The sequence below is a fragment of the Acomys russatus genome, chromosome 8 (genome assembly GCF_903995435.1).
Source record: "Acomys russatus chromosome 8, mAcoRus1.1, whole genome shotgun sequence".
NCBI classification, from domain to species: domain Eukaryota; kingdom Metazoa; phylum Chordata; class Mammalia; order Rodentia; family Muridae; genus Acomys; species Acomys russatus.
In genome coordinates, this window is record NC_067144.1 from 21,658,084 (window position 1) to 21,683,816 (window position 25,733).

The 25,733-nt window shown below is 46.6% G+C and overlaps 1 protein-coding gene across 1 annotated transcript in view; it reads left to right on the forward strand.

Moving 5' to 3' along the window:
* Fstl1 (follistatin like 1) overlaps window positions 1–25,733 on the forward strand; it is a 54,419-nt gene that overhangs the window by 17,417 nt on the left and 11,269 nt on the right. Inside the window, exons 3-5 of the mRNA XM_051149894.1 lie at window positions 19,265–19,369; window positions 22,662–22,791; window positions 24,106–24,138. Of these exons, the coding sequence (XP_051005851.1) occupies window positions 19,265–19,369; window positions 22,662–22,791; window positions 24,106–24,138 (268 nt within the window). The remainder of the gene's footprint in view (window positions 1–19,264; window positions 19,370–22,661; window positions 22,792–24,105; window positions 24,139–25,733) is intronic.

Consider the following 25,733-nt stretch of genomic DNA (forward strand, 5'->3'; position numbering starts at 1 on the left):
GCATTGCTACAGGAGCATCCTAGATGTTCTAGGCTTTTCTTCTTCTGTGCATCTTCTGGTTGTCTATCTCTCCATACAGCAGCCCTAGTAGTCTTCAGAAAATCCTCCGTGCAGTGCCCTCCAATTACTGTGTTATCTTCTCTGTGGCTCCAGGCTCCCGGATGCTGTAGCCTTTGCCCGCCTCTTGCCCCTCGCTCTTTTTTGTTTTTTTTTCCCATTCTTTAATTTTATTAATTTATTCATATTACATCTCGATTGTTAGCCCTTCCCCTGTTTCCTCCCATTCTTCCCTCCCTCCCATTTCTCTCCTTCTCCCCTCCCCTATGTCTGTGACTGAGGGAGACCTCCTCCCCCTATATATGCTCTTAGAATATCGAGTCTCTTCTTGGTAACTTGCTATCCTTTCTCTGAGTGCCACCAGGCCTCCCCCTCCAGGGGACATGGTCAGAAAAGGGGCACTAGAGTTCGTGTGAGAGTCAGATCTCACTCTCCACTCAACGGTGGAGAATATCCTGTTCGTCAGCTAGGTCTTGGTAGGGGTTCGAAGCTTACTGCCTATATTCTCCTTGGCTGGTGCCTTAGTTTGAGGAGGACCCCAGGATCCAGATCTGCCTGTCATAAAGTTCTTCTTGTAGGTTTCCAGGACCCTGTGGGTCCTACTATTTCCCCTTTCTTCCATGCTACTCTTGCCTAAAGTCTCAATTGGATGTCCTCTCCTCTGACCCACTTTCTTGGTAAGTAAAGATTTTCATGGTACGTATCCCTTGGACTAGTGTTTTGATATAAGTGAGTATATACCGTTTGTCTCTTTTTGCTTCTGGGTGAACTCATTCATTATGATAATTTCTAGATCAATCCATTTGTCCACAAATTTCGGGAATTCCTCGTTTTTAATAGCTGAGTAGTATTCCATCGTGTAAATATACCACAGTTTCTTAGTCCATCCTTCTACTGAGGGACACTTATTGTCCCTCGCTCTTCCTCTTGTACCACAGTCACACTGGCTTTTTTCCTGTTCTGGGAGCATAACAAATCCCATCTTGCTTTGCGCTTTCTTCCCCCGGGAGTGAACTGTTCGCAGGCCCCTCCTCCCCTAGCTTCCTGTAATCTGGACCAGGTCCTCCACCAACCATCACGGTGTGAAAGGAAGGGGTCTTTGTTTACTTACTCACCATCCTTCTAGAATGTACCCTCCTTAAAAACAGGACCTTTGTTTGTTTCACTCACCCATGGTTCCCCAGCGCCTAGAACTGTGTTTATAGTAAATAACGGGATGCTTAGCTGAATGCTTGTTGAACTATCCATCAGCTGAACAGTCAGCGTCATCATCTCTGTGCCAGAGTCTGCAGGTGTCTCCTGTGCCAAGGAAAGTGGTTGACAACGCCTGCCCATCAACACTTTGTTTAACCTTCAACATCCTAGCACGGACATGCTTGCTTTCCTTAGCCAGACACCTGCATCCTAACCCTCTCGGACCGTAAAGGAGTTGGCATTTTTAGCGGAGGCTAGCTGAGTACTAAATGTTTTCCTTCTCATGCTCAGCAGCTCTACTATAACTGGGCACCGTTCCCAGAGGAAGTGAATGTCCCCAGGAACAGAGACTAAAGCGCTACACTCTGTTGGTGGGTGATTCTTTTCCCATAGCCCACAAATTACTCTCTCTCCTGACTTTGCCATTTACCGAGACCCTGACTTGGAGGAATCCTCCCTGTACCGGCACTCGTGTGTCACAACACCCGTGAGCGTGATGTCCTCCAAACAAAGAAGCAGAGGGCGTTCACTGCTGCTGGATGGACACATCCAGGTCTCACAGGAGAAGCCCTATATTCCGGAAAGAACTCCACCCCACGACACAGTGACAGCATTGAATGGAGACCCGGACAGCAGGGAGCTGCACCTCTCAACCCTCACCTGCCCTGGTACCTGTGTTTTCCGAACTCTTTTACATTTGGCCTACATCCCAGGTTTTCCCAACTTACCACATCACATTGTTTCATTGTTCGGTGGAGTTGGAAGTCCCATAGCATATCCAAAAACAGTTAAATATGTAGCATTTCTCCAGTATCGCCGATCAGTTAAAAAACAAAAGCAACAAACAAAGGGTGGTGGTTTTAGGAACTGTGCTGTTACATAGTACTTGGGATATTTTTGCTCCATAAATGCCAATCTGGCCATAGCAGCTACACTAGTACAGCCTCTGTTACCCTTTTGGACAGAAAAGGAGGTCTTTGTGCATTGTTGATACAGCATGACGGTCTCGTGGGATTTTATTCCCTGCAATAAAATAGAGGGTTTCAGTGCAATGGAACTAAATACCTCACAATCACTCGTTAGGCCTCCTGACGTCCGAGGCCTGACCCGATTAGCCAGTACATGTAGATTTGTCAGCTCTTTCTTTCTAGCTGCTCTGAGGGAAGAAAGCAAGGCAGAAATGTTTCAGTAATAAAATGTGTGTGTTTTCAATGATTTAATCGCAAAACACTAACCACAGGGTGTTTGTGTGTGTGTGTGTGTGTGTGTGTGCGCGCGCGCGCGCGCATGCGCATACATGGAGTGGGTGGGGTAGGGGGAGAGACAGAGAGAGGGAGGAGGCACATAACCAAAAGTACGATGGAAAATGAGGAAGAGTTTTGACAGGGTCTATCTGCCTCATTGTCTACTATGTCCATAAAAGCTCAAAATACATAGTTTATTTAGCCCTTTCTTCATGTGATCCCTGTTGTGAGCTAAGCTGTTCAAAGTCTAAATATAGGAAATAGCAACCCCTTTTTTTTATATATATATATTTTCATTTCCCATATGGGAAAGGTTGGTGTGTATGCCATGGCATGTGTGTGGAGGTCAGAAGACGATTTGTCAGTCAGGTGTCTCCACCTGGTCAGGTGGGCTCAGGGATTAAACACAGATCATTGCACTTGGCTGCCAGCCCCTTTGCTTGCTGTGTCGTCTCATTGGACCCAACATTGTTCTTATATAGGAAACCATAACGCTGACGTAGCGGGGCCATGGGCATCGATAGTGCAGTCAGAGCGAGGTGCATGTGCCCGTGGTGCCTGCCCACTGCAGAATCTAGGTAGTCATTGCTTCCATAACTTGCTCCAAGTCATAGCTCAGCCTTCTCCTTTGTCCACGCAGTCACATCATCTGTGGGCTTCAGTTATATATACACTTCTAGAACATTCAAAGCTACATAAAGCCTTATGCTCCTCAACCCCCAAACTCCTCTTCTGGTTCAGTAAGATCAGAATTGACCGATCACTCACTATTGAGTGAGAGCCGTAATATTTAGTATGAATAAGTAGCTATAACTACCCCAGTATAGCTAGTTCAAGTGAAAAAAAATATCCAATTATCTTCTTATGAGTTGTTCATTAGAGAAGCCCAGAAGCCCCACAACAATACAGGGCTCTTGCCATTCATCCGGGTTGCCCACCAGCACTAGTTGATAAGGTCCTATTGTGGAAGACACCACACACTTTGGTCGCAAGATACAGAGAAATCAAACTGAGCTAACATGGAAGCTTCCTTCAGGCTGACTAGCACTCAGAGTTCCAAAAACCACTCTGCCGGCTGCCTCAGGGATGGAGGGTCTTAACCAGCTGTGACTCCTACAAACCTCAGTCAGTGCCAACCTGCCAGGCAAGGTGGGCCCACAGGAGGGAACTCATGCTTGGCACTGTAATTCCGGCCCTCCCCCCCAAAATCCATGGCTGAGGAAGTCTTAGGCCCTAGAGAGATAAGCTTACTAAACTTACATGATCCCAAACTGTTTTGGAAATATTTGTTTATAAACTTAGACAAATGCTGCTCTCAACCATAATCAGCGGAATCGGAGGATCACCTCTTTGCAGTGAATGGTGGTGACCGTAGAGACCCATGGCTACTCCAGGTTCTTAGAATACGTGGCAATCTGAACGCTCAGTCTTCAGGGATGTGCCCGTGACCCTACTGGGTTCCAGTAGACAATTCCAAACTCATGGCCACGCAGCTCACCCAGGCTAAACTCAGTGGATCATAAAGCAAAACAAAAAGACATGAATATACAAAAGGGACTTAGAGGAATTGGGAGTGTGACACGAGAGGGAGGGAGGGAGGGAGGGAGGGAGGAAGAAGTGGAGGGAGGGTAGAGACGAGAGAATGCATTATGTTCCAGTATGAAATTGTCGGAAAAAGAAAGGTAATAAACTTACTTAAACTTTGTGTGTGTGTGTGTGTGTGTGTGTGTGTGTGTGTGTGTGTGTGTGAAAAGATAGTATTAAAATATGTAAGATCTCTTAGTAATACTGATTTCATGTTGAAATGACAACATTTGGGAACTATGGCTTAAATTTTTTTCTTTTTTTGTTTTTGTTTTTGCAAAATGCTTCTTTTGGGTTTTTAAAAAAGTGGCTAATATTAAAGTAATAGACGACTTTAGGTTCCGAGGCTAGTATTCTGTGCTTGTTAGCAGTGTCTAGACAACTGTCACTTACATTGGCTGTATTTCCGGTGGAAAAATTAGAACGTTCCAGCTACAACCTCAAGGAAGAGAGGCTTGCTTTGGCCTACACTTTCAGAGACAGTTCAGTCCATCAGAGCAAGGATGGCATGGTGACAGAAGTAGCGAAGTCCCTGGCGCTGGGAACTTGCTCCTATGGCTTCTTGTCACATGGCCACCAACCAAGAAGCAGAGACAATGAGACCTAGTCAGGGATGGTCTAATCTTCAAAGGCCTCCCCCTAGTGACCTACTTCCTAGCCAGGCCCTACCTCATAAAGGCTCCCCTGTATAACCTTCGACATTTCAGATCTGAGCTGCAGCATCACGCAGCCATAGATTGTGTTGGGTGTGCACTGTCCTGAGTCACCGTTATTAGACGGCAGTGCTACTGCTCCCTGAAACCCCACGTGTATATTCACGTCTTGCCTAAACTACAAGCTGTTCAGACACACGCTGTGCCGTGTTCTGCGAGCTACCAGCACACGGACATAGTGTATTTTGAATGTGTTTGTTTCTTTACTGTTTGACTATTTGACTGGTTGTTTGGTTGTTTACTGTCTCAGAAATGGAGTCTCTGGAGCCTACTCATTTCACCCTGGACAGCAATAAGGATTGTTCAAAGATTAATTTGCCTTGAGAGTCTTGTCTTACCTTGCTCCACAGGAACTGGTTTTATGTAACTCTTAATTTGTTCTCCAAAGATTTGACATTGCTCTAAACAGAATTGTTTAAAACCCTGGGGACGGCCAGATCCTCCCTCCGGGCAGAGCAAAGAGAGAGAGCAATGGTTAAAAAACTAGTCCTGGTAAGTCATAAGGGGTCCCTTATTACCTGGGAAATCTTGGGGAAGTCCCAGACTTGGCAGAGATCTGGACACCGATTTTCCAGTCTGAGAGTCTGAGCTTAAGTACTGGCAAATGAAGGTGTTAGCCCAGCGGCCCCCAGTCTAAAGCCAGAGCAGAGATCAGGGCCACCACCAGCATGCCTGCACAGTGACTGTCAGCCTACTAGATAGATGGCTCAGATCGCCAGCATCTGGGAAAATACTAGAAGATGCATCCTGGGTGGGCCTTACCCTCTCAACATCCTACAATTTTCTAACTGTGCTTGTGGCTGAACCAGATGCTCATAATATCCAGTCTGGATCTATTATGCCTAAAATACAGTCATCTCTCCGGTCTCCTGGGGTACTCTGACCTCTCCCTGCACTTCTTGACCACAGGATCCCAGAGCCACTGCTTTTGATTAAAGAATGTACTAGAATGTACCCCAAGAAATGTCCCCTGTTCAGAGGGAGATTTACTAAGCCTCCCTACTGGGAACGGTTAAATTCAGAGCATTTTATCAGGAGGAAGCCCTTCAAAGGTGCCATCCACCTTTGGTGACATTGTATGTGTGACACGAGTGATCTTTAGAGAGGCGGGTGAAGATTTATAATGGCTGAGATCTAGAAGGGTAGGTGGTCCCCTCACCCCAGTTTCCCAGCATCCCAGTAGCCGAACCTCTACGAGCCCTATGACTGTTGAAACAGGGCTCCAAGAGGCAGTCTGTGTCCTGAGTGGGAATTTCTTAAATTTCTCATTGTTTCTAAATTCATAGAGAATACCTCTTGGGTTTTTTTTGTTTGTTTGTTTTTTGTTTTTTGTTTTTGTTTTGTTTTGTTTTTTGTTTGTTTGGTTGGTTTTGGTTTTTGTTTTGTATCTACATATCCCATTGAAATTCAGCTCCCATATCTGTAGCCAGGGACCCTCAGACAGCAGGTTAGAGTTCCTACTGTATATAATACCCCCCCCCCAAACCTCATAAGCAATGGGATTACAGACATAGTTTGTGCTTGCTGCCTGACTGTAGCTACATGAAAATCCCCTTTTACTTTCAGTTGTTTCCTTGGATAAGATAGGGGCTGAAAGCCATGCCCACAGACACTTCCCTGCTTGCCCAAAACTACTGGCCGTGTAATAAAACAGAAACGGGGCTTGTGGCCTCCCTTCCTGGCCCTCGGCCTCAGATGCACAAGCAGACTGCCCAGAGAACTTTCTTCTGACAACTTGCAGCCCCTTCCTTGCTGAGGAGACCCTTTGGTTTACACTTAGCATCACTGAGGGTGGCATAGGGGACAGGAGGAAAGGAGACAGGACCCAAGAGCTTGGAAGCAGGCAAGCTGGGGAGGACCACCTGCCTCAGGCACTTCCCTGGAAGACTATTCCTGGGGCTCCAGGTTTCTCCTGGCCAGCAGTTTCCATGGCAACACAGTGTCTGAGCACTTCTAATTACATCTGTCTGCTTCTGCTAGAACCCTACTGAGCCACACACATATGGAGACTTCATTTAGTTGGGAGTTTCTGAGTTTTAACCCCTTCAGCACTTTTAGACTATTAAAAAAAAAAAAGTAGTTGCTAGGATATTGGAATCTTGACAGCTATTTGGCAACCACACAGCCCCCAAAGCTTCCTGGGGCTCTGTCCCCTTTTTTGAACTGGAGGCCCGTGCTGCCCCACTACTACACCAGGTCTCCTAGCGCCATTTTGTTCAGCATCTCTGACCTCCCTGTCATCTCCGCTAGCCCCGGCCCCCGCCACTGACAGAAGATCTCAGTCTTGGTTGGGCATCACAATCCCTTGGACAGGACCCAATCCCAGGGAAAACATACCCACATAGGTCCAGCTAAGTACCGGTCCTCTCTCCCAGTTCTCTTTCCAGTAAATTCCAGCCCATTGCCAGGATAGTGTACAAGCCAGAGGGGAGTGCCAGGCATGGAGACCCAAATACTCTGCCAATATCCAGGAGACTCAAATGTTCTGCCAAAAAGAGAGAGAGAGAGAGAGAGAGAGAGAGAGAGAGAGAGAGAGAGAGAGAGAGAGAGAGAGAGAGAAGGAAGGAAAGAGAAAGAGAAAGAGAAAGAGAAAGAGAAAGAGAAAGAGAAAGAGAAAGAGAAAGAGAAAGAAAGGACAGAGCAAGGCAAGTCCTGTTTCAGGTCTAAGTTTACTGAACACCCCACTTCCTTCTACTTCTTGGTCTAATGAAGGGCTGGGTCCCTAGGAAGAAGTCACAAAGCAGCTGCTTGAAGTAACCCATCCCATTGTTTCTCGCCTTGTCTCACTTGCTCCTTTTTGCCCCCGCTTCTCCCGTGACTAGGCCACCATGGTGTCAGGCTGCATTTATCCACTCTGACCTTACACCCTGCCATCCCGCCTGACATCTTCTGTTTTCTTTCTCTCCTTTCGTATTCGTTCAGTGTGCCTCAGCTACAGCATATACATTAATCACAAGCAAACGACAAGACTGAAAGCCATTTCAGATGCCTGTTGCCTCTCATTGGTGGCACACGCCTACTGGCATTTTTTGTGGCCCTCAGACAATCCCAGATTGGTAAGACTCTAGGCTGAATGCTAATGGTCTGGTGGAGAGGAGTGGGGCCTTCAGGCTCTTTCTGCAGAAGAGCCGACCCTTGGGTCACCTCCAGGAGAGGAGCTGGTCTTGTCCCTGCCCCTTGCTGCCTAACCCAGAACAATGCAACCCAAGCCTGTCTCTTTATTCTTTTAATTAAGGTTGATTGGGTGACATGAGTGATATACCAGGGCCTACCAAAGGACACTAATGTTCAACCTTTGTTCCCTAGAAAGTTGTAGCTCAGCTGGAAAGAAAAATATATGTACAATCAATATATATATATTTTTAAATCATCAAAATGGATTCATACAAGAGAGAATTACAGGTCAGACAACAAAAGAGGAATTTGTACCAATCAAAAAAGAAAGGCTCATTGAGGGTGAGGTGACATAGCTGAGCTAAACCTTGAAGGACAGGAAGAATTTGGGCAAGCAGACAATAAACCAGACTTGCCAGATGGTGACAGTGTTTTTGAAGCCAGTCTTGTAGGACAGAATCTCTGGCTGTCTGAAGGTTAAAGAAGCATCTAGCAAGTTCTCATAGCACCGACATTTTCAAAGGGCAATGTGCTCTCACTTCAACCTGAAAAACCTCAGGAGCCCAGGATTTCAGTCGGCTTGGTGCCTTTAATCTGTCAGGCCACTTACTCTACCCACAGGCCCCTACTCCTATACTCTTCAATCAAGGAGACTAAGAGGAAGACCATCCCTGGCAATGAGGTCAAGGATGCCAAGGCCACGTTAAACAATGAGTCAAGCAAGAGCTAGAAGAGAGCCACGTGCTGTGGACTTGTTAGAGAGTCAGGGCAACCAACCTGTGAAAGGTTGTGGGAACCACTTTGTAGGACAATGGCTTCTCTTCAGCATAAGCAACTGTGGTGGTTTGTATACAAACAGCCCCCATAAAGCTCCTATGGGAGTTTAGTCACCAGGGAGTGGGGTGCTATATGAGAGGATTAGAAGGATTAAGAGGTCTGGCCTTGTTGGAGGCAAGTGTGTCACTAGGGGCGGGCATTGAGATTTTCCCAAAGCCCACAGCAAGGCCAAAGTCGCTCTCTACATGCTTGCAGACCAAAATGTAGCTCTCGCCTGCTTCTCCAGCACCACGCATGCCCGCGTGCCACCATGCTCCTGCCATGACGGTTATGGACTAAACCTCTGAAACTGTAAGCCAGCCCCAGTTAAATGCTTTTCTTCATAAGAGTTCTCCTGGTCATGGTGTCTCTTCACAGTGACTGAGACAGGGAGCCATATGCAAATTGGGAGAATGGAATTAAGCTGCAGGTGGGGTAAGGGGTAGAGTGCTCTGTCCTCCACCCAAGGTGGCTATTGTGGTCCTTTGCCACAGCCAGTTCCTTTCCTGGCAAGTGTGTGTTGCCAGCAACCGTCCAGGCACTGCTTGAATGGATAAACAGAGAGCAAGCTGCCTTTCTAAGTTTTATCCATCTCTCCCCCCCACTCTTCCCTCCAAATCATTCCACTCCGAATATGAAGAATGAATGCTAATTGGTCCCTGCCTGGGGAAGCCTGGGGAGGTGAGGGTCAGCTTGCTTGGGATGGAGGGCTGAGAGTGAGCCAGGATGCCAGTCCAGATGTGGGACTGTGGGTGCAGGGGATGCTTCTAAAACTGGCTGTCTGGGATCGCTCCGTCAGGTCAGCTGCCCTGGAGCCTTCCACTCAGAATGGAGAGAATTGGGGATTTAGGTGTGGGGGGAATAAAAGAAAAAAAGAAGAAAAGAAAAGAGAAAAAGAAACTCTCCATCAACCATTTTTCTTGAACTACATGTGGAAATGCTTAGAGCATGAATACTGAGTGAATTTGAGGCCTGGCAGTGCGAGACATACTTCAGTGACAGGTTCTTGGCAGGAAAAGAGACTGAATCTCCAGTGAATTTCCGTTAGCCCTTTTCTCTCCTTCTTTCCCCCTCCCTCTTTCTTCATACAAGGCAAACAAAAGTAGAATTAAAACTGAATTTGTCGCATTCCACTGGGGTAGAAGGTTCCAGCAGGTTCTTCACCAGTGAAGTCATCTCACTTGGTATACCCCTTGGTGGTTCCCCTAGAGCAATGGTCTCAACCTTCCTAAGGCTGTGACCCTTTAATACAGTTCCTCAATTTGTGGTGACCTCCCCTCCCCAACCATAACATGATTTCATTGCTACTTCATTGCTGTAGTTTCCTACTGTTGTGAATCATCAATGTAAAGCTCTGATATGCAGGATGCTCTCTTGTGACCCCTGTGAGAGGGTTGTTTGACCCCCAAAGGGGTCGCCGCAACCCGCAGGTTGAGAACTGCTGCTCTAGAGGGATCCAGGAGGGAGTGGGAAAGCATTGCCTGTGAAGTCCTCAGACTATAAGAATCTACCCTGATGCCTCCAGCAACAGCCTTGAAATGCCATCCAGCTGGCAAGCACACAGACTGGGCATGGTGTAATCCCAGTACCCTGGAGGCTGAGGCAGGAGGATTGCTGATGGTTCAAAACAAACCCTGGGCTACATTACACAATATTGAAGGCAAATCGGGGGTACATAGTGAGACCACATCTCAAACCGTCTCTCTAGAGAAGCATCCTTGTAGTGTGGGCGTTTGGTGAGCTTACTTTGGGGAGATGAACGTTTGATACCCAGGGTCACGTGAAGTGGTAAATTCTTGAGCTAGTTAATGGAATCCAAACACTGTAAGGGACCTGAGCATCCTATACAACCCTTGCACATTCTAAATTGATTAACTGCAGCTCAAAGGTATTAATTCGTCTTCCCCAACTCACACTGTATAGGAGGCAGGCACATATCTAGGGTCCCTCTCCTATTTCAGATGTGTCTCTTGGTGAAGGATGCAGAGCTGAAATGCTTTCGCCATCTCCTCCCCCCCCCCCCCCCCCCCTTCCCCAGCATTAAACAAATTATTTCTTGTGCAGTCCTATTCATCTTCCACTGTTTGGAGCTCTCAACTAGATGGGCTTCCTCTCAATTCCTTGAATCTTCCTCTTCTGCTTTCCTGGCTGCTTAACCTTCACAGCCCTCAGAACTGGGCAGGCTGCTGACGGCAGAGAGAGGAGAGGGCCTGGAACCCAGCCTGTACTGTGCTTGCCAAGCCCTGTACACCAACCTGGCGCTGCATCGGCCTGCAGAGGTGTCCTTTATGATGGTGGAGACCCCTGGTGGGCAGCTGGGTGCAGGCTCCGCACGCCCTTGGGTTCTGTTTTCGATTTCCCGTCCCCTCCCCAGCTGTCCTCAGCTTTTCGCCTCACCTTTTCCTCCTGAGCCCATAAGTTCTTCTTCCCCTGCCTCTCACTCCTACACCGATGACATCCAGAGAAACATCTTTATCCCTGTGTCCAGCTGTCAGTGGGATGTCCTACTGTCTGCTTAGACTATGTGTCCATCCTTGACTCGTCACTGCTACTTTGTGTCACCCTATCCTCTTGCCAAGGCTGTGCCTCTGACAGGAGACATTCCTCTATCTGCTGGTCCCCCGAGACCAAAGGCCTCCCCAGCTCCCCTTATACCCAGTATGTCGCCAGACCCCAGTATTCGTTGGGAAGGTTCTAGATGTCTTTTAACTATACCTCTATCCTCCTCCCGTGTGGTGTTCTCTGCACGCTCCCAATTTTTTGTTTCTCCATGTGTCCACGGGGTTTTGGGTAAGCCCAGCCATCCTGCAGGGAGTGGTACAGGACCCATCTCCAAAGTGGATCCCCCATTGGCACCCTTGCAATGCCTACATGCCAGTCTCGCCACCCAGCTGCCTTAGAAGCCTCTCAAAGATGGAGCCCACATCCTTAGTTCCTTTTAGACTTACACTATGTCCCTTGTGCCGGGCCGGTCACAGACTGTTATCTTCATTAGTGTTGGTGTGTTGGTTTGTGTGTTTTTGAGGTGGTGCCATTTTGTCTCCTAGGCAAGTATGGAACTTCTAGATTCAGGTGATTTTTCCCACTCAGAGTGGGGGATGCAGGTGTGCTCACCCATAGCCAGCTGGGTCCTCATGGTGTAGCCTTGGCTGTCCTGGAACTCTGTGTAGACCAGGCTGGCCTAGAACTCACCAAGATTTGCCTCCCAAGTGCTGGGAGGCATGTGCCACCATGCTCTGCTCCTCTTACATTTTTAGTTAATATGGCATTCATCAGATCTAATTTTAAATACATGTAAGGGATTTACTTTCTTTATTTAAAGAAGTTTGGGAAACCATGTATAAGCTGTACATTGGCTATTAAAGTGGACAAATCTTATGCTGAAGTCTTAAGAGCAGAAAACGAATCTCTTGTGCAGACCCACTAGGCTAATTTGGAATAGATAAGTATTCTATGCTTGGGAGTTTCACTCAGGCGTTCTAAGCTTTGACTAGTATACAAAATAAAAGTATGTATTTGAGACAGACAACTAGATTTTAAAAATTCATATACAATCAAATGAATTAACACATCTATTACTTCTAAGTAATAGTATTATGTGTGTGTGCCCTGAGAAAACTTAAGGTCCTTTCTCTTGGTAAATTAAAAACAGCTGTTTACAGTACAGTTAACAAAACACCATAGTCTGCAGAAACTTCTCATCTTGTATAATTGAAACTTTGAATCCCCAAATGACCTTTAATGTGAAAACTGTTCACTGCGACTGGGTCTGTGGGAAGCCAAAGTACGTAAGCCTCTTGCTTGAGATAAGCCATATGTGTACAGGCTATTCTGCAGGGCTCTGACAGACAGACGGACAAAAAGGCCCAAAGACATTGTTACAAAGATCTCGTTTAAGAAGGAAACAATGAGGCAAATGGAGAGTTGGATGGATCTGGACCGCTAGCTAAGCATCTGGTTCAGGGCTTTCCCTTGCCAGGTCCTCCCGGAGCCCTGGCATGTTCCTTTCGAGCCCCATCCCCACCTCCACCATTCAAGCTTTAGGCCCTGGTATGTGAAACTTGAGGCAAGGCGTTGGGTGGGAACACACAACACAAGCAAAGGATGCTTAAGTGTGGGGTTGACACAAACTCGTTATGTATTGCCAAGCAAATCAGACCTACTGCTGCAGAGTGTCTCTCCTCCTTCCTCTTTTTTTTTTTCCCTCTCCCCAGAACATTCTTTTTCAAAGCAGAGATTGCACGGGGTCACGTGATCGGTGCTCCTGCTAGATTTCAGCAGCTGGAAGAGATTTCATTTTCTCCTTCGCACTCTCCAGCTTTTCTATGGACTTGCACGCCAGGAAGGCATTTGAGAGCCTGACAGACTCATGAAGTTTCCATGGCTAATTCTGGCAAGGCAAGGAGAGCCTTCCTCACATCAACAAAGCCTCTCAACTACAGAGCAGTGGCCAGTGGAGCTGCGTATCCACCTTGGCATAAGCAGGACAGAGTGAGGGGAGGTGGGAAGGAGAAAAGAACAGAGAAGATGGCGCTGACCCAGTTCCAATTAGTGAAATGAGGCTGCATTAAGCTGACATTTATGGCTTTGCTTATGAGCTTCCGTCCTTGCCAGGGCACAAGTTTTGCAGAAATTATTTTACTTCATGGGGGCCTTTTAGAAACATTTCAGTGTGCATTTCATGCTGTTCAGCATCGCCTCTACTGGTTTTGCAAATAACTTCCTTCTTCGTTTGTTTGAAAAAAAAAAAATTATTGCAGCTTTGTAAGACCTTGGGCTGAAGATGATCTATTTCTTGGTTTTGATTTGTAGAGAGATAAAGTGGTTCATTGGAAAGAGGCTGGGGTTGAGAGCTGGAGGCCAGGGCACACTGCCGTCTTAGGGGCAATCATTATGCCAGCATCTGAAATCTGGAAAAGCCTAGGGTCAAGCTCCTTTTAAAGAGCCTCCCCTTCCCCCAAAAGATAGGAAAAGCAACCTATCAAAATTGCCAAGCAATGCTTAAGACCAATTGCTGCCCTTCTGGAGGACCAAACTTTGGTTCTCAGCACCCATGGTTGCTGGTTCGTGATCACTTGTAACTTGAGCTCCAGAGGATCCAGTACCCTCTTCTGGCATCCTTGGGCACCCACAGTACACACACACACACACACACACACACACACACACACACACACACACAGAAAGGTTTTAAGTTTAAATTGACTTAAAACTTGCTGTTGAAAGCACACAGTCATTAACATGAGGGAGCTGAGAGAGAGTGTTCAACTGGTGGAAGGTGGACCTGCTGGGCATTCATTGGCCAAGAGGAGTTTACTAACTTTTTCAAAGTCTAGCTTACCGTGCACATCTGGAAAGCAACATGGAGACCAAGCTGGAACTTCCTGACACTTTTCCATTTGGAGGCTGTGATAGATAGCTTTATGTCAGCTTGACACAAGCTGAAGTTATCTGAGAGTTGGGAACCGCTTCCATAAGATCAGGCTGCAGGCAAGCCTGTAGGGCATTTTCTTAATTAGTGGTTGAAGTGGGATTGGGATGAGAGGGCCCAGCCCATTGTGGGTGATGTCACCCTTGGCTGCTGGTTCTGGGTTCTGTAAGAAAGCAGGCTGAGCAAGCCGTGAGGAGCAAGTCAGGAAGCAGCACCCCTCCATGGCGTCTGCATCAGCTCCTGCCTCCAGGTTCCTGCCCTATTTGAGATCCTGTCCTGACCTTTGATGATGAACAGTGCCGTGGAAGTGTTAGTCAAATTAACCCTTTCCTCTCCAAGTCGCATTTGGTTGTGATGTTTCATCACAGCAATAGTGACCTCCAACTAAGACAGAGGCAGATATTTTGCTTTGTTTTTACTGTTGTTGCTTGGTGTCTTAGTTAGGGTTTTATTGCTCTGAGCAGAAAACATTTAATTCGGGCTGGCTTACAGTTTCAGAGGTTCAATCCATTGTCATCATAGTGGGGAGCTGGAAGAGATCAAGAGTTCTACATCTTGGCTCGCAGGCAGCAAGGAGAAGGCTGGATGTGTTTCACACTGGGTGTGGCCTGAGCATTTAAGACGTCAAAGCTCCACCTCCGCAGTGACACACTTCCTCTAACAAGGCCACACCTCCTAATAGCGCCTATGGCCAAGCATTCAGACACAGGAATCAATGGAGGTCATTCCTATTCAAACCACCACAACTGGGGTTTTTTGTTTTGTTTTGTAGTTTGGGGTCTGTTTGTTGTTGCTTTATGTGTTATCTTGTTATGTAGCCCACAAGGGCCTTAGCCTCCCGGCTGCTGGGGTGATAGGCATGCGCCACTATGCCCAGATGCACTGTTGGTTTTTCACGCTTCCAGAACATACCCTCTACTTAGTCACACTTAGTCTGTCACACTCCTGAGGACATTCACACATGTGTCAGTTCACACTTTCATATGAATGGGCGTGCCTGAGACTTTATATGGCAACTATGCATAGACCTGCGTAGTTACCCATCCGTAGAACCACAATGATTGATGACAGTGCAAATAGTTCATTGGCAAAGAACTGTATGTCATCCCTGGACCAGATCTTGCAGCTGGCCACTCTGCCAGCAGCACCCTTCCTCAGCCTTACTCGAGAAGGGGACATGGAGACTCGGGGACCAAGTCAACGTGTGTCCCTTTTCTGACTTGCCTTGTCATTAGTGCTGCCATGGAGCAGGGACACCCCTGAATCTGTCACATGCAACTGAAAATGCAGGCACTCAATCACAAATGGTGAGGACGGATGTCTGCAGAGCCTTGCTCCTTTGTAGATGCTGAGCATGTCAGCCTGTGGTGGCCTCAGGCCTCTGTGACCCCTCACAAGGTTACTGTCTTAGACATTTCTAGTTAGAACCAGCCACTCGGCAGAAACCCACCTAACAGTGAGGAACCTTCCAGGAGCCTTGGGAATCGCTCTGACACTTAGGTTCCCAAAGATACTGGTGCTTGAAAGATGGCTTCGAATGGCACAAAGAAATGCCCTTCCTTCGTGGTTGACCTTGCTTTCTGCTATCAGAAATACCTATGAGTGATGAAAGGAGGAAAGGGCACTGAGTCCACAGGTTAGACAGCGTTCCCGGACTGGCAGAGCATCCTGCCTGTGTCCCTGGGGGTCCACCCTGTTTTCCCTCATTCCTGCACGTCTCACTGGGATGACTGAGGCTGGACAGAACTGCAGCAGCCAGGAGAGCTCTTCCGCATTGCAGCTCTGCACTGTGTGAGACAAAGAGAGAGATTGCCACCTATTGACAGACATGCTGCCTGCAAAGAGAGCGCTTGTGTAACTAGCCACTCTTTCCCCCATCTTTGTGCTCTGTGAAAGGCCCTCCAGGGGTTGCTGGGCCCTTTGCAGGTTCCATCCTCTCAGTTTCACTCTCCGTGGTACCTTTCCACTGTGGGGGAGGACAGGGAAGAACGGGGACGTGTCAGTCCAGCGTGATGTTGACAGCATCTCAGTGGGAAAACTGAAACTAAATTGCCCAGTGTAGTGGCCGCCACTTCCTGTTGCATAGCAGACAGCGCATCCTATTTAATTCTCAAGACAGTTCTAACTATCAACATTTCAGATTTGCACCAGAGGAAACAGGTGCTGGATATGAGTGTTGCATACAGAGCTAAGCACCTAAGGCACTCAGCACTTTCTCCTTACATTTTCTATTGTGTCATCCATACTCCCGTTATGTTCTCCCTAACCTCAAGTTGTATATGGATTTTAAAATAAATACAAGCATAGAGGAATCATTTCTCTTTGGTTGGGGGAGGATCCAACTCTGTCACCTTTGGTTACTGGGCCTCACCCGTAAAATAGGGATAATATGACACTGGAATTAGAGACTTCAAGTGCCTAAGCAGCATCACCTGTAGTGGGTTACTTAGCGGGATGCCAGGTGTTTATAAAGGAGGGATGCCAGGTGTTTATAAAGGAGGGATGCCAGGTGTTTATAAAGGAGGGATGCCAGGTGTTAAAAAAGGAGGGATGCCAGGTGTTTATGAATGGTGCTTCGTTTCCTGTGAGCCAAATAGAGGTTCCTCCCGCCTTTAATTTTGGGACCCTCCGCAAATTATTTGACCTTTTGGAGCCTCAATTTCTTTATTTGTAAAATGGAGCTAATCATCATCAACAACAACAACAACTTGTTCTTGTTGGGTTAGCCATGCAGTAAGGTAAAAAACACGTTTTTGAAAACATTTTGCAAATTCTAATTGCACTCTTCACATCCTAGTTGTCCGGGTGTAAGAAAAAGGTATCCTTCTCCAAACATATTTTTGAGAACTACTTCTGCGAATGACTTGTGTTGAATTCAGCCTCCACAGAGCAGTTTTTATTTGTAGTATTTTACAAAAAGGGGAGGGGGACGATAGCTCATAGGGTATAAGGCACTTGTAGCCAAGCCTGATGACCTGAGTTTGATCCCTAGAACTCACCGGAAGGAAGGAGAGACCCCACTCCCACAAGTTGTCCTTTAACCTTTCCACTCGTGCCCTGACAGGTGCGCCCCTCCCACACACCAGTAAATAAACCATAAGCGAACGTCGGAGACAAAATGAGACTCCGAACGCTGCAGGTTCCTCTGTGAGCAGCTCTGTAGGGTTCTTAATCTCTCTGTCTCTCTGTCTCTGTCTCTGTCTCTCTGTCTCTGTCTCTCTCTCATTCTCTCTCTCTCTCTCTCTCTCTCTCTCTCTCTCTCTCTCTCTCTCTCTGTCTGTCTCTCTCTCTCTCTCCCCTTCCCTCCCTCTCTCCCTTCCCTCCCTCCCTCTTCCTGTTTCACAGAAGATGAATAAATACATGGCTTGGAGAATCAGAGGTGCTACTTAAGGACACAGAGAACTAGTTTTCACTTGAGTAGACACAGCCCAAGCTCGCCGCTGTGTACATTTGTGCATCGCTAGCTCATGTGACTGGGCTCAAGGGTTCACGTCCAGATCAGGGAAGTTGACGAGATCACCGGAGTTATCTTTTACAATGAGCAATCACTTTCTCTCATCCCTTCTAAGCTTTGTATTATTCCCAGAGCATAGCTCCCACAAAAGGGAGGGCCTGTCTGTCTAGAGAATTTGTGTGATTTTATTCCCATCTCTGTTTAGGAAACATATCTAAATCTAATCCTCCAACCTTCTGGGAATTACTTCCTCTTTTCTTCACTGTCTGCCAGTTTTAAAAAATTCCCCTTAGCAACATTAAAAAAAAAATGGTTTAGCAACAGCATGTCAGCCAATAAGATGTGAGCATGCAAATAAGTTCTAGACCAATGAAATCGCTGTGTGGCAGACAAACTGGTTTATGGGAGAAAAGAATAACCTGGAGTGTGCAGAGCAGCCCCCAGGTGGCAGCAAAGCAGCTATTTTGGACCAATTTTACCTCCTTCAAGCCTCTCCTTTGCTTTTGCTTGTGTGTGTGTGTGTGTGTGTCTGTCTGTGTGTGTGTGTGTATATGTCTGTGTGTCTGTGCGTGTCTGTGTCTGTGTGTGTGTCCTGTTCTTGTTTCCCCATTTAAAATATTTACTGTTACAGTAAGCCTTGTGGGTATAAGTTCTTTAGATGACACAGTAAGTGTAGGCTGGGAACATGGACTTTGCCTTTACCCCAGTTGTTCCTAGGCTTCTTACGACTTTGTAGTTTTGAAGCCAGCTCCAGCCCAGTATCTTAGCCCTGGAAGTCTTTGGCAATTCATCCTGCCCAAACTAGTGGAGCAGAGGGCCCCGAGTAGTGAACGAGGTGGGGCTGCCTCCATCACCAGGGAATGGGAGTAAAGGAATGCACCATCAACAAACTGGTACCTATCAAAGCCCACATTTCCATGTGGCATATGGACCTGCAGTTCTGTAACATCTGTCTGAACAGAAATTCTAGCCAGCAAGAGGCTTGAGGGCCATTCTTCTCTCTTTGGGATGGTTTGGCCCTCTGCATCTTGTAGGCTGGGCAAACACAGACCGTGGCTGAATATCAACCAATAGCATGTCCACATTTTAGCCATCTTCTCCTGCCCTTTGAGACGGTATTGCTGTGAGCACCCCTTGGTGGTAAGAAGTCTGGCTGTGTCTCCAGTGTTTCCGTTTCTGCCTAGCTTAGCTTTCTCATCCTTAAAGAATCAGTTAAGGTTTGGAATCCTGAGAAGGTCTCATCTGATTCCTGAATGCACACCTGCTCCCTAGAGCGCCCACTGCTGCGCTTGCTTATATGTATTCTAAAGGCTTCCCCACTAAGAGTCACAGACTTCATGAGGTGAAAGACTGCCTGCCCTGTGTGGATCTCCAGCCTGTAGCATGGTGCTTGCTTTATCATAAATGCTCAATACAGTGTTTTGGTTTTTTTTTTATGAGAAAGAATGCAAGAAAGTCACTCCTGCTTTGCTGTCAGGGGAGCAATCTTCGGGTCCTGAACCTGAACCGGAACAGTGCCTGAGAGTTTGGTTCCGATGGTTGGAGGGCAACCTTTAGCAGATCAAAGTCCCCAGCCTGAAAGGTCATTGCCACCAGTGTTTCATCCCGTGGCAGGCTCATCTCGGTAACATGGCTCCCTTTATGATTTGTGTTTTAGGGAGAAACAAGGAGCAAATCCAAGATCTGTGCCAATGTGTTTTGTGGAGCTGGCCGGGAGTGTGCAGTTACGGAGAAGGGGGAGCCCACGTGTCTCTGCATTGAGGTAGGTCCTGATGTCAAGCACGGAGGGCAGTGACCTGACCGTCAGGTGGGGCTGGAGAGCCAGCTCAGGCGGAAATGTGCTTGCTGCATTCAGAACCTCTGGGCCCACACAGACGCCTGCTGTGGCAAGAGGAGTGAGTCTGTGACCTCAGCACTGGGGGAAAGGGGGCCAAATCTGTGGCGTTCATTGATGAGCCATTCTAGGCAAGCATAGTGAGAACTCTATCTCAGAAAATTATACAGAAAGCAACCAAGGACAACACCCAGTATGGATCTCTCTGGCCTCTATACACATGTGCACACACATGTACACACACACACATACACACACACACACACTAGCTAGAAAATGGAGCCAGTCTAGTCCATCAGCAAATGAGTACGTGTGTGTGTGTGTGTATGTGTGTGTGTGTGTTAGCAAGAAAATGGAACCACTCTAGTCCATCAGCAGATAAACAGATGATAAAACTATGATACGTAATGAATATACACACACGATGAAACAATATTCAGCTATAAAGAAAAATGAACTTTGTAGGAAAATAGATGGATCTAGAAGGTATATAATATTAAGCAAGGCGGTTCAAACTCAGAAAGAAAAAACAAAACGCACGTTCTCTCTCATTTGTGGACCCTAGACCATACATATAAAGTAAAGAGGTGGCAGGGAGGGGAGGGTCTAGAAGGTAAAATGAGACAGAGAGGATGATAAGTGTTACAGTCGGTAACGGGTGAGGAAGGATGAAGTGTAGGCAAAAGGACGAGTGAGTCACGATAGGGCAGACGTCAACATTTTTGTCTAGTTTCAGATCTGTCATAGTTTTTGTGTTTTGAGTTTTGGGCTTCTTTGTCTTTCATGCTGGGTATCTGAGATCAGCTTTCTGGGTCTGAAGTAGCAAGAACTGTTCAGCTTTCCATGTAAGCCCAACACGTGTCCGTCCTTTGAGGTGGTTGAAGAAGTTGAACTCTCATTTTAATTCCACTGATCGCTGGTCTACCAGGAAGTAGCCATGACTAGTCACAAGTCTATTTGTCATGTTGACCCACTTTGGAAAAGTGACTTAAAAAAAAAATGTTCTGAGGAAAGACTCTGTAAGAGTAAATTGTTCCTTTTTGCCTTCGGCTTAAACTCTATGAAGTTGTTCCATTGTAGTGTTATTTAATATGTAAGCTGTATCTCAATATATGAAATTAAATGTGGTATTACATTTTAAATTTTTCTTTAAAATTAAAGCATTGCGATTGTTTACATGTCAGATAGTGTAGGTGTTTTGACGTTTATACTAACAATTCTCAGTTCTCATTAGTCTGAGGATACTGCCATTAACAACTTTTCTAAACACCAGTTTCTCCATATTTTATACAGAATACTATTTTCACACATAGGTCTATGCAACTGCACTTTTTAGCCTCTGCTGTGCTGTGGCAGCCTTCCAGACCAACACAAAATTTAACTCATTTCTTTTTAAACAGCCACATAATATTTAGTGATGTGAATTTATTAATTCATTTCCATTGAGATGGATGTCTAAATGGTTTACCACAATAATAGCATCCTTTTGTAAATATCCTTCATTTCTTAGAATTGATGGCCACTGGGGCCTGCTGGGTCAAAGGATATGCAAATGTTTAAATTATCAGACAGGATCTGGGCTTTGAAGTTTTGTTTTCAAATGGCATTTGAAAGGCAAAATGAGCCTTTGAGAATTAGGCAAGACTTTAATAAATTTTCATTCTTATTGTGAGTGTAAATGCAACTGGCCATGGGCTTTTCTTTTCACCCCCTTCTATCAAGATGCCTGTATCCTGGAAATCGTCTTTTTTGTGCATAATATCCTCTTAGTCTCTGGACCCTGATTCATGGCCGCTGAAGGGAAAACGTACCAAGTTGAAACTTCAAACCTGATCCCTCCATCCAGGAGGTCTGCACTAGGAAGATATGTCTGCCATGTGGTAGTAAAAATTAGACTAAGAAATCTGGCTCTTTTGTGACTTCTAGTCTCAGCTTGTCCACAGGTAATTGCGTGACTTTTGAGCAGACAAAATCCCAGGAGTTGCTATAAATCTGAGCTCATGTTGGTTTTGCTCAGCACCCGAAACATAGTGAGCACCCCACAGTCACTGTTGGCAGAATGAATAAGTGAATGAGATTCACCGTCCTCGCCTTGGGCATCTTCATGTGTGTAGTGGAGGGTTGGACTTGCCTGCTGCCTCAGGACTCTGGTTCTTTTTACATCCGTTCTTTTGCCTCCATACTCTAGTAACCCTAGTCTGCCTACAAGCCAAATGCACTTTATTCCATATTTCTGTCCATGATGATTTCCTGTAGTCTTTCACCCTCACAGTCAGCCTTACAACAGCAGTTGTGAAATTAGGACAAAAGCTGAACGGCTCTCAAATACAAGAAGAAATTCTTGTAATTAGGCCCTGAAAGAATTTTTAAAATTTTTTTTATTTATTATGTATACAATGTTCTGCCTGCATGTGTGACTGTCCACAAGATCTCATTATAGATGGTTTTGAGCCACCATGTGGTTGCTGGGAATTGAACTCAGGACATTTGGAAGAGCAGACAGTGCTCTTAACCACTGAGCCATCTCTCCAGCCCCCAAAATTTTTGTGAGTGTGTGTGTGTGTGTGTGTGTGTGTGTGTGTGTGTGTGTGTGTGTTGGGTTTCCATGCCCCTAGTCCTCAGCTCTGGCTCCTTTGTCATAGAATGTAGGATTGGTCACTGGGCACTCTTCTAAAACACAGAATAATTACGTCTCACAATTTTGGAGGCTGTGATGAGCAAAATCAAAACTTCGTTTAATGTCTGACGAGGGCCTGGTCTCTACTTGCAAACGAACCCGTGAACACTGTGCTCTCACATGGAAACAACAGAAAGGACAAGGGGACAAATGCTGTGTGAGATCCCTTTTGTTCAAGCCTCAATTCCGTGCACAAGGAAGGAGCCCTGATAACTTCATCTACTCCTGAAAGGATAGCCTCTTCGTGCTATTGCAGTGGGGATACATTTAATGCAAATATTTCAGCCACAGCAGGGTGTTAGTGTTCTCAGACGATGGTGCTGGACAGGATAGACAGAAGGGCATGAGAGCTTGGGGTACTAGGGTGTCTCCAGTATTGAATGGAGTAGAGTCACTAGTGATGACAAGAACTGGGGTTCCCTGGCCCTGGTAGCACTCAGGCTCCGTCTCTGTTGGTGGAGAGCCACCTGACAAGATGGCTTATGGGAGTGCATGGTCTAGCCTCCGTGGCTACACAAACACCCTCCTGCCCATTTGTTGCAGCAATGCAAACCTCACAAGAGGCCTGTGTGTGGCAGTAACGGCAAGACCTACCTCAACCACTGTGAACTTCATAGAGATGCCTGCCTCACCGGATCCAAGATCCAGGTTGAGCATGATGGACATTGCAAAGGTAAGGCATGCTGTCATCCCTGGATGGCGGGTCTCACGATGGGAAGACAGAGACAGACACCAGAGTGGTGTGGCCTGGCTGATCACACAACCATTTCACCAAATCTACGGCTACCCAGAGCTGTGGAGACCACCCTACTGCTTGAAGGTGCTCCCCTCTACCACTCATAAATCTGCCAGGTTTAAGCTGGCTGACTGGGGTCTTTGCCTGGTGTTTCCTGCATCAGACCTGAGCCCACTTTCAACATCATCTGCAGCCAGAGAGTAGATAAGGAGACGGCAAGAGTAATCCACGATGACAAAAAATAAAAAAAATAAATAAATAAAAATAAAGTCCCTAAAGGACTTCCACACCTTTTAGGAAAAGTAGGTCAATTTCCCCTTTCCCTGTTTTAAAATGTGGGGCACTTCTCAGCCTAGCAATGCGCTTCCTTTATTTTGCACTCTCATCACTGTGATCAGGGTTGCAAAGATGGATCCCAAGCATGATTGCTAATTAGTCGCCAGACTTTTCCAAGTCTAGCACCTGCCCAGACATTCCCTCCTCGACTCTCCATGTGAAAACACAGAGCTTTATGCCAGACACCAGCCTCCTCTCCGTCCCCTGTGCAGAATCTCTATAGGAAAATTTCAAAATCCCAGGGACTGCTCAACCCAGGAGGAAAAAGTACAAATTCAGAAGGATAATGATGCATTGTTTGCAGGCAGGAAGGAGCTCATCCTTAGACCCTGCAAGAAAAGGACATAAGAACTTAAGGCGTGGGGCGGGGGGAGGTGGGGGGTCAAGAGATGGCTCAGTGGTTAAGAGCACTGGCTGTTCTTCCACAGGACCTGGGTTCAGTTCCCAGCAACCACATAGCAGACAGCAGATGTAACTCTGGTTCCAGGGGATCCCATACCCTCATCTGGCCTGCAGGTATCAGGCATGCACAATGGTGCACAGACATACATGCAGGCAAAACACCCACACATATAAATAAAAATAAACAAATCTTAAAGAAAAAAAAGAGAATAATTTAAGGTAAAACGATGAGAAAGTTGCAAGACTTCACAGTTTTGTTTTTGTTTGGGGGAATTTTTTGCTTTGTTTTGTTTTTTGAGACATGGTCTCCTCTCTCTCTATGTAGCGGCTTGGCTGTCCTGTAGACCAGGCTGACCTCAAACTCACAGAAGTCCACTTGCCTCTGCCTCTCTGAGTGCTGGGATTTAAGGCGTGCACCACCACGCCCAGCTGAGTTCACAGTTTTAATCCAAGAAACAGACATTTTCTTTTATCCTTCCCTTTTCATTACACATCTTCTCCTTTTGATTGCAGAAAAGAAGTCTGTGAGTCCATCTGCCAGCCCAGGTAAGTGCCTGGCCTTTCTGCAGTGCGCATGCGTGCCCCCGTCGAGCTGCCTAGATCATCTGTGGGATCAGGACTTTTTTTTTTTTTTTTTTTTTTTTTTTTTTGAGACAGGCTTTCCCTGTGTAGCCTTGGGTGTCCTAGACTCGCTTTGTAGACCATGCTGGCCTCGAACTCACAATGATCCGCCTGCCTCTGCCTCCCAAGTGCTGGGATTAAAGGCGAGCGCGCCACCACGCCCGGCGGGATCAGGATTTTGTATCCAGACCTGGTCTGAGAACAACACAGCTCACTAAAATCACAAAACTGCATTTTAAAAATATCCATTTGTTTCAGTGTCGGCCAATCAAAGCAGCTGTTCGGGTCTCGGTGTTGGCTGTTCTGCATTTTTGTTGAGTAGTGACTGCAGGGTAGGGACAGCAAGCAACCCCCTCCTTCAGGGTCTTGTAGGACATGCTCATGCTGCGGACCCAGTGAAAGCAGTAGACACGGCTGTTATTGAAAGAGGAGAGTTGGAAATCCCAGTCCGATGACGACTGCTATAGCTTTCTATTAAAGTGTATTAAAATCTCAAGGTGGTTTATAGTCCCCGACCTTACGGTAAACTTGCAGGTCTCGCCCGCTGTAATTACCCTGGTTAAAGGCCTAAAGGATTCAAGAACTAAGACACTTCCCCTAAGTCACAGCTAGGAGGGGCAGAGTGGGAAATGCCCGGATGTTCACTCTCTGGCCGCACGCCCTCTTCATGTCTCCACGTCCCAGCATAGGCTATCTTCCAGGAATTTCCTTTGGCCAGAGCGGTCTCGCTTCCCTACCCACTTGACTCACATCTGCTGCTCCGGCATGGCTCGTAACAGCTGCCCAGAGCAGGGCTGAGGGATGGCCCCTCCTGGGCCTCCTTCTCCGTTGTTTATAATAAAGGATGGTGGGAGACCGCCTTGAAGGGCCCAGTTGGCGAGAAAAGGAGAGTATCAGCGATCAGGGCAGGAATAACTGTAATGTTTTCATCTATTGATGTGCTAATGCTTTCAGCTCATCTCAGAACCGAGAGTTACCTTAGTGATTTTTGTTCCTCCCTTGCTCCCTAACGCTCATGAAAAGTCCTTTATTTTCCTTCCTTATTTTTTTTTTTTCTTAAATAACAGCGCCTCTGTTTCACCATTGTTTCAAGTTTCTAGGCCAATGATTCTCAACCTTCCTAATGCTGCGTCCCTTTAATACAATTCCTTAATTTGTGGAGACCCTCTCCCCCCTCCCCCCACAATAAGAAGATTATTTTGTTGCTACTTCATAACTGTAATTTTGCTACTGTTATGGATCGTAATGTAAATATCTGGTATGCAGAATAGCTGATTTGTGACCCCAAAAGGGGGTAGCCACCCACAGGCTGAGCACTGCTATTCTGGTCTTTATGGGTGTTTTACATGTGTGTATGCATGTGACTGCTGGAGTAGACTCCTTTCTGTATTCTGGGTCTAATAGCCTTGCCTCTTGGGTGCTGTAAAGACCCATGGAACTGAGTGGCACCAGGCTCCGGGCAGTGGGTGCCGATGAGCCCAGGGTTCTGCTCCTCACGCCCACTTCACATCCGTCTCCCC